General features: G+C 39.7%; 3 protein-coding genes across 4 annotated transcripts; 1 reads left to right on the forward strand and 2 right to left on the reverse strand.

Moving 5' to 3' along the window:
* Positions 1–112: 112 nt before the first annotated feature.
* Positions 113–1,721, reverse strand: LOC137796519 (small ribosomal subunit protein eS26). Its single transcript, XM_068594497.1, has 4 exons — positions 1,688–1,721; positions 681–858; positions 452–582; positions 113–209 (listed from the first exon to the last, which is right to left on the reverse strand). Exons 1-4 carry the CDS (start codon positions 1,688–1,690, stop codon positions 174–176), a joined length of 348 nt encoding a protein of 115 aa, XP_068450598.1. The 5' UTR covers positions 1,691–1,721; the 3' UTR covers positions 113–173.
* Positions 1,722–2,871: 1,150 nt separating this feature from the next.
* fkbp11 (FKBP prolyl isomerase 11) lies at positions 2,872–9,938 on the reverse strand. Of its 2 annotated transcripts, none has more exons than XM_068593553.1 (7): positions 9,463–9,938; positions 7,468–7,974; positions 7,293–7,355; positions 5,275–5,362; positions 5,103–5,136; positions 4,870–4,940; positions 2,872–3,411 (listed from the first exon to the last, which is right to left on the reverse strand). In XM_068593553.1, exons 2-7 carry the CDS (start codon positions 7,591–7,593, stop codon positions 3,203–3,205), a joined length of 591 nt encoding a protein of 196 aa, XP_068449654.1. In that variant the 5' UTR covers positions 7,594–7,974; positions 9,463–9,938; the 3' UTR covers positions 2,872–3,202. The 2 variants fall into 2 exon arrangements, with proteins under 2 accessions (XP_068449654.1, XP_068449655.1); XM_068593554.1 differs by lacking the exon at positions 9,463–9,938 and adding an exon at positions 8,889–8,930.
* On the forward strand, positions 9,472–14,408 carry LOC137795954 (ADP-ribosylation factor 3-like). The gene is made up of 5 exons (XM_068593555.1): positions 9,472–9,614; positions 10,849–11,101; positions 11,196–11,306; positions 11,398–11,522; positions 12,349–14,408. Exons 2-5 carry the CDS (start codon positions 10,954–10,956, stop codon positions 12,508–12,510), a joined length of 546 nt encoding a protein of 181 aa, XP_068449656.1. The 5' UTR covers positions 9,472–9,614; positions 10,849–10,953; the 3' UTR covers positions 12,511–14,408.
* The last annotated feature ends 1,998 nt before the right edge of the window (positions 14,409–16,406 follow it).

The following is a 16,406-nucleotide window of genomic DNA, read 5'->3' on the forward strand; positions in this document are numbered from 1 at the left end:
AAACTACTGTAAGTTTTGTACTGTAAGTCTATTCCAAATAAAATACTTGACAGGCCTATCTTTCCTAATACTACACAACTAATGGTTCACTGAGAACAATAAGCTTCACACATTCAAGTTTTTGTAAAGATGTGAATTTATTCTTCAGGTGTACTGCATCTTCAAATTCTGCTTTACATGGGCTTAGGAGGAGCTCTTGGTGCACCAGCCTGTAAAATAATGAGGGAAAAACAATGTAAATTTCACAGTGGCCGATGAACAGGTAACTTTACATTCAAGTGTGCCAGTTCAAACACAATACTTACTGACTCACCTGACGGGAACAAAATCATAATTCATTGTATTAGTTTCACCTGTGCTTTTGCTGCTATAACTAGTTCAATGATTCACGGTGGACTTTGTATAAGTCAATAGTACAAAGAGTACAATGCAGTAAGTAGAAGGTACTCACAGCAGGCCTGAATCTGGGTGGTGGGGTACGGTCCTTCCTGGCCTCACAAGAGCGGTTCCTCACCACTTTACTGTGGATGGCACAGCTAACACAGTAGTGCAGCTTCACATAGAGTTTGGGCAGAACGTAGGCTGCAGAGTGAAAATAAGAACGGTTAAAATGAGGATTATGCCACCAGGGTCAAAATAAAGACATGTTTTTGACAGAAAAAAAACGCAAATACACTTACAGTCAAAGACACTAGCCTCGGAGATGTCTCTCACGGCTGCCGCCTCCACGATGTTCCTGATGACAAACTTCTTGATAGCCTTGTCCTTGGGGACACAGCGGGCACAGTTGGTGCAGCGAATAGGCTGCACATGGCCACGACCCTTCTTGGCACGACCGTTATTCCTCCTTTTCTTAGTCTATAAAACAAATGATAGTTATAAAGATACACATTTTATTCCGACAACTCGGGCTTAATACTGAACCGCAACGTTCTCTTGAGTACTTATGTGTACACAGACGTGGGCATCAAACTGTCAAGTACTAAAAACTGGTGTAAATTTAAAACGCAAACTATTTCACATTTCGAACGTAGAGTATTTTGTAGAAATCTTAGAAATAATGTACCTCTTACTAATTTGGATTTTGAATAACCAGCCCTACAAACTACACTTTCAAGTCACTTCAATGTTGAAAAGTATAAAGAAAAAAAGAGGCCACGGAAAACAATTTATGAATATTAAATACTCAAGCAGTTCCATCCTAAAATTAAACATCTGTCATCAGTTTGTCGGGGTGACTCTTGGCTCTTATAAACCTCACTCCAGCAGCGCATCGTATACGTGATGGCTGCGGGGACTCGAGTCGGCAGCCATTGAAACACATAAAACACAAAACATAACTTTAAGCTTTACATTGTATTTAACTGACGGATTAGTAAACATCATCGTGTGAAACCAACACGCATATTAAACCCACATGGCTCCGCTAAGTTTCTCGGCACATTAGTAACATTAACGTCGCTAGATCGCAGGAACACATGCACAAAAACGGTTAGCATGCTAACAGCTAGCATTAGGCCCAGACTTCATTTTTAATACACTTAAGTCACGCCGAAGCTTTATCCCCCACATTGTAATTTAGCTGTGTGATCAAAAATACATAATGTGAGCGAAATATGTGTGAATATGAAATTAAACGACGGTTAATTCTGTTTTCGCCACACGGCAGCTGCTGAACCACACTCACCATGTTGCACGGGAAGCTGGAAAGAGGACCGGAAGAGGAGGCACGGCGAGAAGTAGTGCCATCCGCTCCGCCCTCGAAATATTGAGTATCAAAAACATAAGCTCATCAATATTTTTATTTATTTATTTTATAAAACATTATTTTTTAGTAATTATCTGTTCAAACGAGAACAAATTCAAAATATTTTTCTCAAGAAAATTACACTAATACCATCATCTTCGCGGAAGGATATCCGTGAAGACAAGGTGTCATACTCGCGAGTTCTATATTACTGCGACCACCGTGATCACAGAGGTTGTGTAGTCGAGCAACGCCGTGCAATAAAACGTATTTGTACCTCAGCTCTCCACGTCGGCTTGACAGTATTAATACGTATAAAATATAATGTAATAAATCGAATGTGTTCTATTGGCCACGCATTCTTCACATTTAAGTGGACATGGCAGATCTTCTTTTTTTTATCATCCACGGTTTGCTTACAGTAGAACAAATGGGTTACCAGAGATTTACATGCAGTTGAATTATTGCAAATTATGTTAAAAAAAAAAAATGTTGTGGTGGTCTATGAGTGTATTTTTCTTACCTTTGAGGCAGCCATTTTTTTCTAATGCAAGGTATGGCCATTCATTTACAAACTTAAGTTAGATAACTTGTTAAAAGTTATTTTAACTTTGTGGAAATGCTACACTACATCCACACAATAATAATGCAATAATAACAAACCTTTACTGTAACTTTGAGGAAAAATACGAAAACACTATCGATATTGCTGTCGATAACCTGACTAATCAGGTTTTAAGACTTCAAAGATTGTCATAGTAAGGGAATCAAAGGCAGCCCAGAAGGTGGAAGAAAGCACAAATGCAATGGTATGCCTTCAAAAATGTTGGAAGTAACCTATCTGACAGTTTGCTACAGGGCAAAAGCATTGTGTTGCAGCAGAGTTCCCATGAGAGCTTTATGTGTGCGTTGTTTCCTGTAGCTTAATAAAGTTGATCTATTTGGCGCACTGTGGATCCAGATGTGGGTCAAGCTTTAGTACCTATTGCATCATTTTTTAATCAATTACTATCCAGCTTATTTATTCAGTTTATTTTAAAGTGTGCACCCCCAACTTCTCCGAAGAAAATCTCTGAGCAACATGTCAAGTTTTTTGTAATAAGTAACGTTTCTTTATAAGGCCATTTACCTGATTACAAAGGAGCAGGTCTGCATATGCTGCTATTTAATACATTCACAATAAAAAACAAATTTGGGATTCCCAGTTCTTTCGGTCTCAATGTGGAAATGCCGTCCATTCCTGCTGTGTGAATGGTTGAATGACGGGAAAGTGTACCGAGAAGTTTCAACCCACTTTGATTGACACATGGTGAACCTAAGTACTGTATTTTATAAACACATTGATTCAAATTGCAGGTGTTAAAACACATATTAAAAGTATGTATTAATATAAATAAATATGGAAAAAAATAATATCATTTAAAAATTTTATTTAAATAATTATATGCTGTGTTCTCATTTCTTCTTGCTCTTCTTATCTTTGGCCTTCTTTTTGCTTGGTTTCTCGGCATTGGCTTTTTTGTAGAGGTAAAGTCCCACCAAGCCGAGCAGAGTGGGCACCAAAGCCAAACACACAAGGGGGAACACGTCGTTGACCATTTTCTGCCATGACGTCTGCTGTGTCAAAGAAACCACCTCCACCTCAAACTCAAGGGCAGCGTCACCTGAAACAAGTTCATGTTCAATGTTTAGTCACATCAGCTGTTTTTCACCCATCGACTGTACATCATGTACATAAAATAAATGAGCACATGAAATACAAACAAAAAAAAATCAAGAAAAGAGAACTCAGTCACTAACTTATATTTAACAGAAACAATTACAGTATTAAATGTTAAAAATATTGAAATAATTAAACTAAGAAACATTGTTTTACATTGTTCTTTTGTTTCATGTACAAACTTAAAATCTCCACACTGTGTGACCTGTTCCTTAATTATGATAAACACAGTCACTGTAGTTTATTTAAATCACTGCACATGCAGCATCCTGTTGTATATACTCACTAGTATGTATATCATTACACAGCTAAAAATAGTTCCCAACATATGCACAATTTACTCCAGCAAGAATTTGCAAATTGTTAGTGTCATGATTTTTTATAAAATTACTGACTTTTTTAAATAATGAAGCTAAACTTTACACAGACCATCATCATATTCAATAATAAAGTAAAAACTAGTGTATTGCAAGCTTTTATTTTAAAGTAATGTTATCAGAACAATATAACAGCAGTCTGGAGCAACAGCAAGTTAACATGCATACATACATAGTTTATAAATCAGTTTCCTTTTTTTTTCTGAACAGGTTAAGTAGTAAGGGTCCCTGTGAGGGACAAACCACTCCTTTCTTTGTCCATGTCCAGTTTGTTGCTTACCTTAGAGATGTATGTTAAAGACTAGCAATTGTAGCCTGCAGTGCGAGCCCGCCGGTAGACTGACCGCCTGTGAGCGCTTTGTGAGGCGAGCAGGCTCGCAGCAGCAACGTTGCTCGTTGAGAACAGAAACTACATAACAATATGTGCTTTCACGTCAGGCTCAAGTCGGCAAGATATCAACACTGCCTGTCGGTGAGGCTACGGAAGCGCAGGCACACACATACATAAATCTCCTTCAAAGAAAAAGCAGTGCCCATGTATTGTAGTTGTGTGCATCTTAATTTATTTTTATTTTTGATTGACCCCATACGGGCCGGACTGGGAGAGCCATAAGACGCCCAGGTCTGAACTACGCCGTCTGGCAGAGCTTTAAATTGACAAGCCCCTCCCAATGCAAAAAATAAATAAAATGCAGTTAACGCATGATCAAATAATTAATGCCGTTAATTTATTGAAAAGTTAACGCGTTATTAACGAGTTAACTTGCCCAGCCCAAGTCTTTATATGAGATTTGTTTACATCAAGAAAACTTCAGAACAACAGCAATCGTATGCTTAAAGAAATGTTTAGTGATATTGTGCAAAAGTATATGATCATAGGTGTGTAGATTTGCACCGTGAAGTACAAACACTAATCTTTGGTATGTACAGAATTGAGACTTTCTGCAAACAAATACTGCACTATTGTAACAAAGTCCATTGCATTCAACACCAATTAGATTTCTGTATTAGATTTAGTTCAGTACCTGGAATCGTAGGAGGGTAACCTTTTTTCCCATATGCAAGGTGAGGTGGGATAATGGCTTTGATTTTTTGGCTGAATGATAGAAATACAAAACACACATTTCTTTAGGAAGCATTACTCAAATTACACTACAAGACAATAGTTATTGAATTGGTTCATGACAGCATGCAGCTATTGAAAAGACAATCTATTGTTACGCTCTTTCTTCCCAGTGGACTATTACTTTTCACTTACCCTAAACACACACCAACCAAGCTTTGTTCCAGACCTGATAAGAACATCACACAGAGAAAGTTAATCAGCACATTCCTCGGCCGGCACACAACTGCCTGCAGTTATCCATCAGTTTTAAGCAAATCAAAATGTCACTGATTGAGCAACACAAAAGGATTTACTGTTCATTTACCGGGAATAACCGTCCTCTTTCCCAGCTCGACCACAAGAGGATCCATGGATAGTGACGAGTCGATCACCTTTCCGTCCATCAGTTTACCCTGGTCAGTGAAACATACAATGTGAGGCATGAGATGGTGACATAAAAGGATACTGAGAGAGATTGTTTTGCTTGACTGGTTTAAATGTATTAATATTTGAGTTAGTTTGAGGGATTTGACTCAACCAGTAAATAATACTTTGGACAACCTAACATGTTTGATCAAATCAATACATAATATACTTACAGTTTGTATCTAAGGAATAGTGAGACATGTTGGTATATTTACTTTCTTGTCAAAATAAAGGAAAAAACATTGTTAGAATTTTTATGTCTGCATAAAGCTACTGTCTTGAGCTGGTTAGCTTAGCTTAGCACAAAGACTGTAAACATTTTTAAACTCTGTCTGAACTTTACATAATCCACCTGCTGAAACAAAATTTAATGTATCAACTAGTGAGAGTTGCTGTCCGGCAGATTTAGTAGACAGAACGGAGCTTTTTCCTGTTTCCAGTCTTTGTGCTAAGCTAAGCTAACTGGCTGCTGGATCCAGCTACATATTTGAAATACAGATATAAAAGTGGGATTTATCTTCTTATCTAACACTTGGCACGTAAGCAAATAAAAATATTTTCAAAAATGTTTTTTTTAATGAGAAGGACAAATTAAGGACTATAACAAAATGTACAACTATTTCTGTATTTTAAATATATTATTTTAATATATTTGTATATATAAATAGTCTAGATCTTGACAAATTAAACACCTGTCACAGACAACACACTGTACCTCAATAGCTACTGTGAGCGATATTACACTGTAGTCCTGTCAGATATACTCAAAACTCCAGTTTATAGCTGTTGTTTGAAGCTCAAAACATTCAGTTATCTGATCATTTCTGTCAGACAATCTTTCAATTAGCGTAGTTCCCCTCTTCTGTGTTATTAAAGCATTAAATTAGAAGTTAAATATCAATAGGAAAGTATTATCATGATAATAAAAGTATTATTATCAGCTGAATTGGGCTATTGCTTGATGCTATATTTGTGGCATTGGAGGTCAATCAATTATCCAACATGTTAAAAATCTTAAACAGTTTAGGCCAATTCTCATAAAACACCAAGGCACATGCTTTTATCAGTTCACCTTTTCCCTACTCACATTTTTTATCAAGGATATATTCAATGTGAAAATTTTTGTAATTGTATTATATTGTGTTATAATAGTTATATTGTAATTGTAATATTGAATTTATAATACCATGTACAACATGTAAACAATTTAATAGCCTATGCATATTTAAGATAGAGTTGTTTTCAATGTTAATGATCAAAACCTATGGCATACGGTCACTATTTGTGTTCATGTGTTCATACTGTATGCTGTGTATCAGCCCAGTGTTTTCCTTCCATGTATTGCCATTATAATTATGATAGAGCATTGTTTTTCTTTATTTAGTTTTCTGTAAATATCCCATTTAAAACCACGTAGTTGAACAACACATTGGCTAACAACAGTTAACTACACTAACATTAAAACATGTTGTTGCTGTCCCACGCAGCTTAAATTAATATAAAACTGTGAGTTTCTTTGAGTTCCTGATGATCCACATGCGTGTGGACTGAAAAACACCAGCCTCCAGTGGGCTACTCTGCATTGCATGGATGAAGTGGTTTGAGTTTACTGCTGACGTGTTGCACCGCCCCATCACAGAGGCGCGATAAAGACACCGAGAAAGAGCGAAATAAAACAACCTTGGGGAAAATACACCACAATCCATCATATGTTAAATAAAATAGACTTTTCTAACAGCTGCTGACCGCAGATCTGTGTTGTTCCTCAATGCACAACATAGCGGTACGAGTCCACATGGTGCCACATAGACAACAACTGCTTTTGTCAGCAGCGGGGCCGGTTTATACACATTTTTACAAAATGTAGCGGCGGACTAGATCGTTTTATTGGTATCAACAAATGTGTCTCTGACTTACCGTGTAGTGGATTTGCAGGGTGTCTCCCATCGTGGAAAGTACAGCGCAAGTTTCGGGTTTCACCTTGGGTCAGAAGAGTTAACTGTTAACGCTGCTGCATGTGTTTGGTTCTTGTGTTAAGATCTGCTATGTTACTGCAGTAGGCCCACGTCTGTGTAACACACATCCCACTCACCAGGGTCTCCACCTGCAGCTCCTCGGCTTCCCCGTCTTCTCCTTGTGCGAGTCCACAGGTGAAAGCTGCGAGCAGCAGCAGGAAAACGCAGCTGTTCATCGTAAACTTCTGAAAAACAGCGGCCATCCAACAACTTCCGTGTCTTCTTCTGCACTCGGAAGAGAGCTGCGCGCGAGTGCTTGTGTGTCCAAAATGGCTCAGCGACGATTAATGCTGATGTGTTATAAGGCTGTGGCGATAAGGACTCGCGGCCCGTGGACGTTGTCCCAACACCTGGGTGTCCCTGCAGAGCCCGCCTCAAAACATTCCGCCAGCATCCCATCAGGCTGCCGGGGGGTGAGAAGCGGAAGCGGGGCAAGGAGAAGAGAGGAGGGGGTGGTGCTGCGCAGCAGCGAGCCGGCGCTGCTGCTCCATGCGGGAGGACTGTCAGTCAGCACACGTCTCCGGTGATCTCTGCTGCACAGCCGCCACGTTGCTGCTGGTCCGCCACTAGCCCTCTGGACCGGACTGCAGACATGTGAAGATGATAGGAAGCGGGCAGTGTCAGCCTTATGCGAAATAAGTGATGACGATATTTACTAAAGCCGAGACAACATTTTTTTTTAAAATGTTTAAAAATGTTTTACATCTATGGCTAAATAAAACACATTATTATTTGCTTACTACATATTTAACATATTATTATTTACCACTTATTAAGACTTTAACACTGAAAACGTAATCTGTGTGTGGGTATGCTTTTTTCCAGCTTTTAAATGACATGGTCAGCAAACGCAAACAGCCCCACTGCTTTCAAATGTTGCTAAACTCTGATTGGTGCATGGCAGGATTACATCACCTTTTTCCAAATGAGATGACTTCCAACCCTTAAGAAACACAAGATCAACCAGAGTTGTTCTCTCACTCCCCCTTGCCTTTAGTTGAAACAATGACCTGTAATACTACCATTTGAACCACTAACTGGCTCAGGTCCTCTGTTTGCCAGCAAGCCATGTGGAAGTATCACCGGATCAGATTGTAGTATTTGCCACATGCTCATGCATTAAACAAAGGCTGGTTGTTGATGCAAATAAATCAGTTTGGTAATAAACTCTGTTAGATGGCACTAATTAAAACAAACTGAGGCTGCTCATTGATAAATGTGGTGTGATTCCATGCTGCTTGCAGCCTCATCACTGTGCTGTTTATTCATGGTGAGCAACCTTGTATCTTGCATTATGTCAAACGCCTTGTAAATGTGCGGTCAACATAACTTAAATGGCTGAAATGACTGGAAATACAGATTCCCTGTAAATCACTATGATCAACAAAATTAAAAACCTGTGTAGCACTGAAATACAAAAATATATATAATATGGTAATAATGGATAAATAAACCTTGAATAAAAAATAAAATAAAACATTGTAATATTAATCTTTACCTTTTTTACTATGAAAACTTGATCATTGAGCACATTTGGGGCAGCTGTAGCTCAGGGGGATGAGTGGCCGTCCCGTAACCACAAGGTACCCGGCTTGATCACCAGTCCCTTTATATTTCAGAAGTCAAAGTGTCCCTGAGCAAGACACTTAACCCCGGGCGCCTCTTAAGGCAGCCCCCCACTCCTTAACCAGGTATGGGGCAAATGCAAAGAAGAATTTCCCCAAGAGGATTAATAAAGTTTCTGTTTTTCTTATTTGAAGAACTAAATTGACTGGCATGGGAACTTTAATGGTTAAGCTTAACCTATATGTCTAGCATTTATCTGTTGTTCCCAAGGCCGGACTATGCAAAGAGGGACACCCCAGAGCGTCTGACCTAAAATGCTTGAAATAATTTGTGCTGGTAGACCATGGGTGTGCAGGGCTTTAAAGTAAAACTATCTTAAAGTTTCCTCTGCAGAGCTCAGCTACTGTAACAGTATATATCTTCAAAAACAAATCAGGGCTGTGCTGAGAATGTTCTAACAACGGATAGAAATGTGCCACATAGTCTAAAATCAATAAATAACTCACAAGCCTGCCTGTTGTCAGTCCTCTCAAAACGATTGTCAACAACATTACGTTTTCGGTTTTTGCCTGAAGTCTCGCGAGATCGCGTTTACTGCTGAGTTGTCCCCGCAAGGGAAAATCCAGTGAGACGTTTAGTAGAGGACTACTCGGCAAAGGTAAGTGGGGATACTGGCACCTCGGCCAACCTGATCATATACACGCAGGTCGCAGGGGGCGATTAAATAATATGTTTGATGGCCGACTTGTGCCGGTTGTTTAGCCTCGCTGGCAGCAGGATGCCCGCTGAGGGGATGAGCGGATGGATGGATGGGGTGGATCGGGACGGGAGGATATACGATAGCCACCGCGGTGTCTCGTCGACACGGCGATTAAAGCTAAATTAGACCGATAAAGTCATTTACATCATACTGGATATCGAATAAACCATCAAGTATGGTAACGTTAGTTGAAATTGAGAGGTAATCTTAGGCTAAACGTAGAGATGTGCGGGGCCGATGTCACGTTAACGGCCAATAACGGTCGTACAGCCGTTACGTTACCTAATGTTACCGTAGCAACCACGGCTAGAGGTTAACGTGACTTGAGTTAACGTGATCAGGCGGCCGGCATGTTGTGGCCCTGCTCCCACCGCTTAACAGCTCATATTTAAACCTGTAAACCATCTGTGAGCTTCAGGCTGTGAAAACATGTGGTGATCCTCTTCATCCTCTTCAGCACCATGGACAGCTAGCCTTACGACCATATATGTATTTTATCTACTATTTTCAGTCTGTTCATTTGGACATCAGTGGACCTTTTATGTTCTGTTGACAACTATATCTGCAAAATATGTTTGGCCTCTTATTAATATTCAAAATGGACAACTCAACCTGTTTTAGTCCAGGTGGCTTTGGGGTTGCAGTTGAGACTAAATGTGTTCAAAACAGGCCTTGTAATGTAGGACATTTTGCATGTGCTCTGAGGGCTTGGCGTTGTTGTAGGGTAATATTTGAAGGAGATGGGGGAAAAAAATCTGCGAAAAGGGTCTGAGCAGATTGTGCTGTAGCCTGGAGTTATGGCACTGACATGCATCTCCTTTGCCTGCTCTGTGATCATGACTGTGAGCAATTTGCATAGCTAGGGGTGGGGGCTCTGGGCGCATGTAGAAGTGGGAGTTTCTGGCATAGTGGTGCAGTCTGTTTCAAAAAAAAGGGAAAGGTGAGCTGGAGCATTCCCTTGATAGTAATTCAACCATGGCGTTACAGACAGGTTAACTTATTAATTATCCTCTCTTCAGTCCAACATGTGTGGGATTTAGTACAGCATTCTTCATTGGATTACTTGTTTCTTGCAATTTAGCAACGCACATAAAGGTATCACTAAATTGTTGTTTCTTCTATTCCCTTTCAGCCCTCCTTCATAATCTATCCCTGCTGGACAAGTCTAACTTTGCAGAAAGGCATCTGTAATCACAATTGTAGCCACACACTGAAATTGAAGAACTTCATCTGAATCATGGGGAATATTTTCGGGAGTTTGCTAAAGAGCCTCATAGGAAAGAAGGAGATGAGGATCTTGATGGTGGGGCTTGATGCTGCTGGAAAAACAACCATCCTCTACAAGCTCAAACTGGGGGAAATAGTCACAACCATCCCAACGATTGGTAGTTCCATAGTCAAAATAACATATTGCCATGCACACTATTGAGTGGACCACCATGTTTGCTTGACATATTTTGTCACCCTGCTTATTTTCAGGGTTTAACGTGGAGACGGTGGAGTACAAGAACATCAGCTTCACTGTGTGGGATGTGGGTGGGCAGGACAAGATTCGCCCCCTGTGGAGACACTACTTTCAAAACACACAGGGTGAGAAGAACTAATCGAAGGGTAACTCTGTCAAATTTCCTATTTTCTCTCGAAAATAATGTATTTAGTTGTTTCCCCTCGTTGGTTTCAGGTCTAATCTTTGTGGTGGACAGTAACGACAGGGAACGTGTGAATGAAGCCCGAGAGGAGCTGATGAGGATGCTGGCTGAGGACGAACTGAGAGACGCGGTCCTGCTTGTGTTTGCCAACAAACAGGCAAGAAACCACAACTGCTCTGCATGTATTATACACGGTACATATTTAATACGCAACAGGGTTGTCGTGGAGCATTAATCCACACAAACCCACCTCTTAGTATCTTTGGGATACAAATCTACCTCAAGCTGATTATTTGTGATCTAAATTTCAAGACAATATTAACTTTAGAAATACTATAGGTGAGTGATGATAAACTCTGGCTTAAAAATGCTCTGGAAGTTGTTTTACATATTAAACTAATACGATACAAGATGTTAATTTAGTGAGCTTTAGTGGTGCTGGTTGGCAGATTTTGAACAAAGCCAGACTAGTTAAGCCTGCAGGCTGTAGCTTCATATTCACCATACAGACATGAGAGGGGGATCAATTGTATCATCAAACTCTCATCGAGAAAGCCAATAAATGTAGTTCCAAAAATATAAAACTATTACTTTAAAGTTTGGCTTTCCATTTTCTATTGTATCACTGCAGGCACATTTCTAAGTCTGCAGATGAGCATGTCATTTTTAATCAATTTACCGATTAGTTTTGGATTCATTGATTAAGTTATGGTCTACAAAATCTTAGAAAATAGTGAATGCCCTCTGCAATTTCACAGAGCTCAAGGTGATGACTACAAACAGTTCGTTTTGTTATTTTGCTATTTTATCACAAATAAAAGCAGTAAATCTAATCGACAAAATTTCTTAAAATAAATATCTAAATGATTGGTGTCAATAGAATAATCAATTAATTTACTTCGCACATCCATTCATAGTAAATGCATGCATATTTCAACACAAACAATAAACAACGATATTTCTCTGATCCCTTGTTTTGACAGGACTTACCGAACGCCATGAATGCTGCCGAGTTAACAGACAAGTTGGGCTTACACTCTCTGCGTCACCGTAACTGGTACATCCAGGCCACCTGCGCCACCAGTGGCGACGGCCTCTATGAGGGTCTAGATTGGCTGGCCAATCAACTCAAGAACAAGAAGTGAGAAGAAATCTGAAACCAGCTGCCAAACCCGTCCAACCTTTTACTTGTTTCGGGAATAAGGGTGGGAGTGAGGTACCGAGATTTTGATCAATAGGTGAAAAGCAAGATTCTGGGTTTGGGAAAGATTTGAGGCTTTCATTTTCAGTCTGTTGCAATTCCCTTAAAAGCAGATTCTCATATACTTCATTTATAACTCTTCACACACACACACACGCACACAAATGCACACTAACCGTAAGCAATCGCAGCAGACCCTTGTGTCCACCTCTTGTCCATAGGTGCAATGTACTGTATGTTCGTCTCTGGTGCTGTACCACGTCGTGTGTGACTCCACTGAGTCAGCATTGAGTCAGTTTGTTGATGTATGTCTTTCAACTGTCAGTCCTTCCAACAAAGAACTCATCTGTGTCAGTTACACTTCCTGTTGTTTTTTTTCGCCAAACAGAGCCATGTGTGGGAACAATCACAGCTGACCGATTTTAATGTGTGAGCAAAGCTGAGGCACTTTGATACTCAGATAAAGTGTGTGAGCGTGCCCACAAACTGTATGCGTTTGTGCAAGCGGCCGAGTCAGTAATAATCACGAAAAAGACAACCGGACTGGAGTCACACGTCCCTGTACTGCCTCAATTGGAAAATCTTTTGATATATGTGGCGTGTTTTTACCCCCCTGCTTGGCAACCACAAGCATTGAAGCCGCTCTTTTAAAATATTTTAAAACATACAACACGTTGTTGACCGTCTGAGCTGCATGCATCCTGGTTGATCTTGCTGGCATCGTTGCATACCTTTCCATCCTCGGAGCTGCATGCACGTTGCCGTTGTTTGTGGATTTTCTCTAACTGCCCTCATCGTGTTCTGCTGCTGTTTACAGTTGGATGCAGAAACCAAACCACCAATTTCTGCATTTAGATGTCAACGTGTGCACGGTCCAGTATAGTCAGCTTTATGGTCTTTTTAATGTGAAATACAGAACACAACAATTATGACCTGCACAGCTGTTGCTTGTCTGCCTTCATTTGGGTTTATATGAGTACTCAAACTGCATCAGGTCACTCTAGCTTTGGGTGTTTGTTTTTTACTCAGACTTGCATATTAGGGAAGGGAGATAACTTTATGTTACTGAATGTGAATATTGTTGATGAAGCTATAAAATGACTGTACTATTTATTTGACATGCATATTCCTTTATTTCTGTTAACGTATGTGAATGAAAGCAGGGTAAGCTGAACAATTCACTCATCAGCACATCCTTGACTCACTTCTGAACAGCAGACGAGTTACTGCGTCACCACTGATACCAGCTGACTTTTTCACAGACTTCTGTTACTAAAGCAACTTATTGTGTGCCATACGTGGGTACGACTACTCATATACCAGTGACAGTACAACATATTCTGACTCCTCTCCACCAAGTTATGAGTGCATTGTTCATATTCAGCATATATTGTAATCATGAGTTTGATCATTTTGGTTTTGTGGCCTTATATTTAGTGATAACGTTTCATTGATTTCTTCTCAGCTTGTTTGTTGTGATTTTGAGTCATGTATAGTTATCTGTGCTGAATGATTTACAGCTTTATTTCTCTATGCTTTTGCGCCACAGTTTAAAATGTTTCGGCAAATTTTGAATTATTTTCGTGATTCATATTTGGTGGTAGATTTCTTTGTTTTTTGGGGGGGGTGTAAAGAAACATTGATGTAGACCGTCTGTGAAACAATGATAATCAGTGCGAACAAAAAAGAAAAAAACTTGATTCACTCTGTACCGTTATAGTTACACAAGTAGATTAATAAACGGTGAAGACTATGTTTTAATGCTGAATGCAAGGAGACATCTATGTGATGTAAGACAACAAACTAAATCCTGCTGTATTACAAATAAACCCATTTTCTCTACGACCCGTCTAATGAACTGTGAGTGAGTGATACTGATGAATTTCATATGAACATCTTAAATCCATATTTACATGTGATTGAAAAGATGGAGCAGGTCTTGTTGTGACAAGCTGCCACCAGGAGAGAGCAGCCTTTTGCAACAGTTTTTGTTGAGCTTCAAAGCATCAAGAGCTGTGTTTACATTTTATAAATCAAAGTGGTGGCTAATTTATCTGATTGAACTCATTCAACAACTCAAAAAAAATACTTAACATAGTTTTATCAATAGCAGTGATCTGTGGGAATTACAAAGTAAAGTCAATCACAACTAAATCTTCACGTCTTGTAAAATGTTTGTCTGTTTGACAGTTTTTCTCGATCGCTAAAACACAAAACCTGGTTCCTGTAGTACAAACACCCAAACCTTTTTGTCTTTCCCAGAAGCACACAAACATTTCCCATAACCAAAAACACAATTCACCTGTGTTCACACATGTCTCAATATTCAAAACACTTTCTGCAGAACCTTAGACAAAAGTGACCAAATAAATCATTCATTGCACTACGTGTTCATTCAGCAAATACATGCTCTCAATATAATGAACCCAAGTGATCATAACATGAACTCAGAGACCACACCCTTCTCAAGGTGAACACACTCAGCCTGAAAATTGTTAACACACCAATCAGAATTGGGGGTCAATAAATAGAGCTTAGAGGCAAGTTCATGTCCTTTGGAACAATGGATCCCAACCATGCAAAGGTTGAGAGACAAGGGAGAGGAAGACGGAGAGGCAGAGGACAGCAAAGACAAGTAATTTCTGACGTTGATAAAATACTATAGCCTGACCCTGACCTGAGACGAGATCATATTGATGCCGATGCTAATGAACCTGTATATGTACTCAATCTGGAAGTGCTGTGAATAAACCCTATCATTGACATTTTGGTGGCAGTGTGTTGAATTCATCCCTCCTGTGTGTAACAAACACTAATGTAGTCTGTGTTTTGACAGCTTGTGTGTATTGAGAGTAAAGACTGATTGGGACCCAGAAGTTAGATGGTTGGACTGTTGGGTGTGAGTTTTTAAAATTGTGTGTGAAGATTTGAAAAAATGGTGAGTTGTTCCAGGAATTGTGTCTTAGCAATCGAGAAAAACTGTAATCACTTCATTATGATTTTGGCTACCATAGGTTTTAGTTATTCCCCATCAGTCAGCTGAAATCCTGATGGAGTAGAAAAGCTTTTCGGGTCAAGTAGACTTGGTACTTCCTGTTTACCTATTGCTGCTGATAATTTCTGAGACACTCGTGAAACACGTTTATAATCAAAACAAGATTCCTGACAATTAGCAACTCTGTGTGTCCGTGTGTCCTTTGCTATTTGCTTTATTGAGAATAAAAGTGCAGAGAGTTCAAACTTATGTTACAATGATGATACAATCTCAGCAGGCTGTTCCTGTAAGGAAATGCTTTTGAGAACGTCTTCCTCGTCGTGGTCAAATATTAACCATTTGTTTTGAATGCTCTTTGTACATTTTAAATATCTGATTAGAAAAGAAGTGGACGACACTTTCTGGTGAACTGAGAAATCTTCTTATCAGATGCACAATTCTATGGAATGAATCCTGTTTTGATGGAGAAGTTTGTGTGTGTGTGTGTGTGTGTGTGTGTGTGTGTGTGTGTGTGTGTGTGTGTGTGTGTGTGTGTGTGTGTGTGTGTGTGTGTGTGTGTGCGTGTGTGTGTGTGTGTGTGTGTGGGAGAGAGAGACAGACAGACAGCGAGACAAAGAGACTGGAGCTGCAGGCAGAGCCAGTTTCTAGAGCTGTTCAGCTGGCTCGCCCACTCTTACAGGCGACAATGTTTTCATGAAGCTTGAGTGACAAACCAACATGGTGACAAGGGATAAGACTGCTGTGCAACTTGACTTGATTTATAATAATACTCACAGGTCAAGCCGTTAACTCTGTCACAATTAGTCCGAAGTACATCAGTAAGGTCATACAGCAATAGAATGATA

The sequence above is a fragment of the Clinocottus analis genome, unplaced genomic scaffold (genome assembly GCF_023055335.1).
Source record: "Clinocottus analis isolate CAN_PGR_092001 unplaced genomic scaffold, fCliAna1.0.p SCAF_3, whole genome shotgun sequence".
Taxonomy (NCBI): domain Eukaryota; kingdom Metazoa; phylum Chordata; class Actinopteri; order Perciformes; family Cottidae; genus Clinocottus; species Clinocottus analis.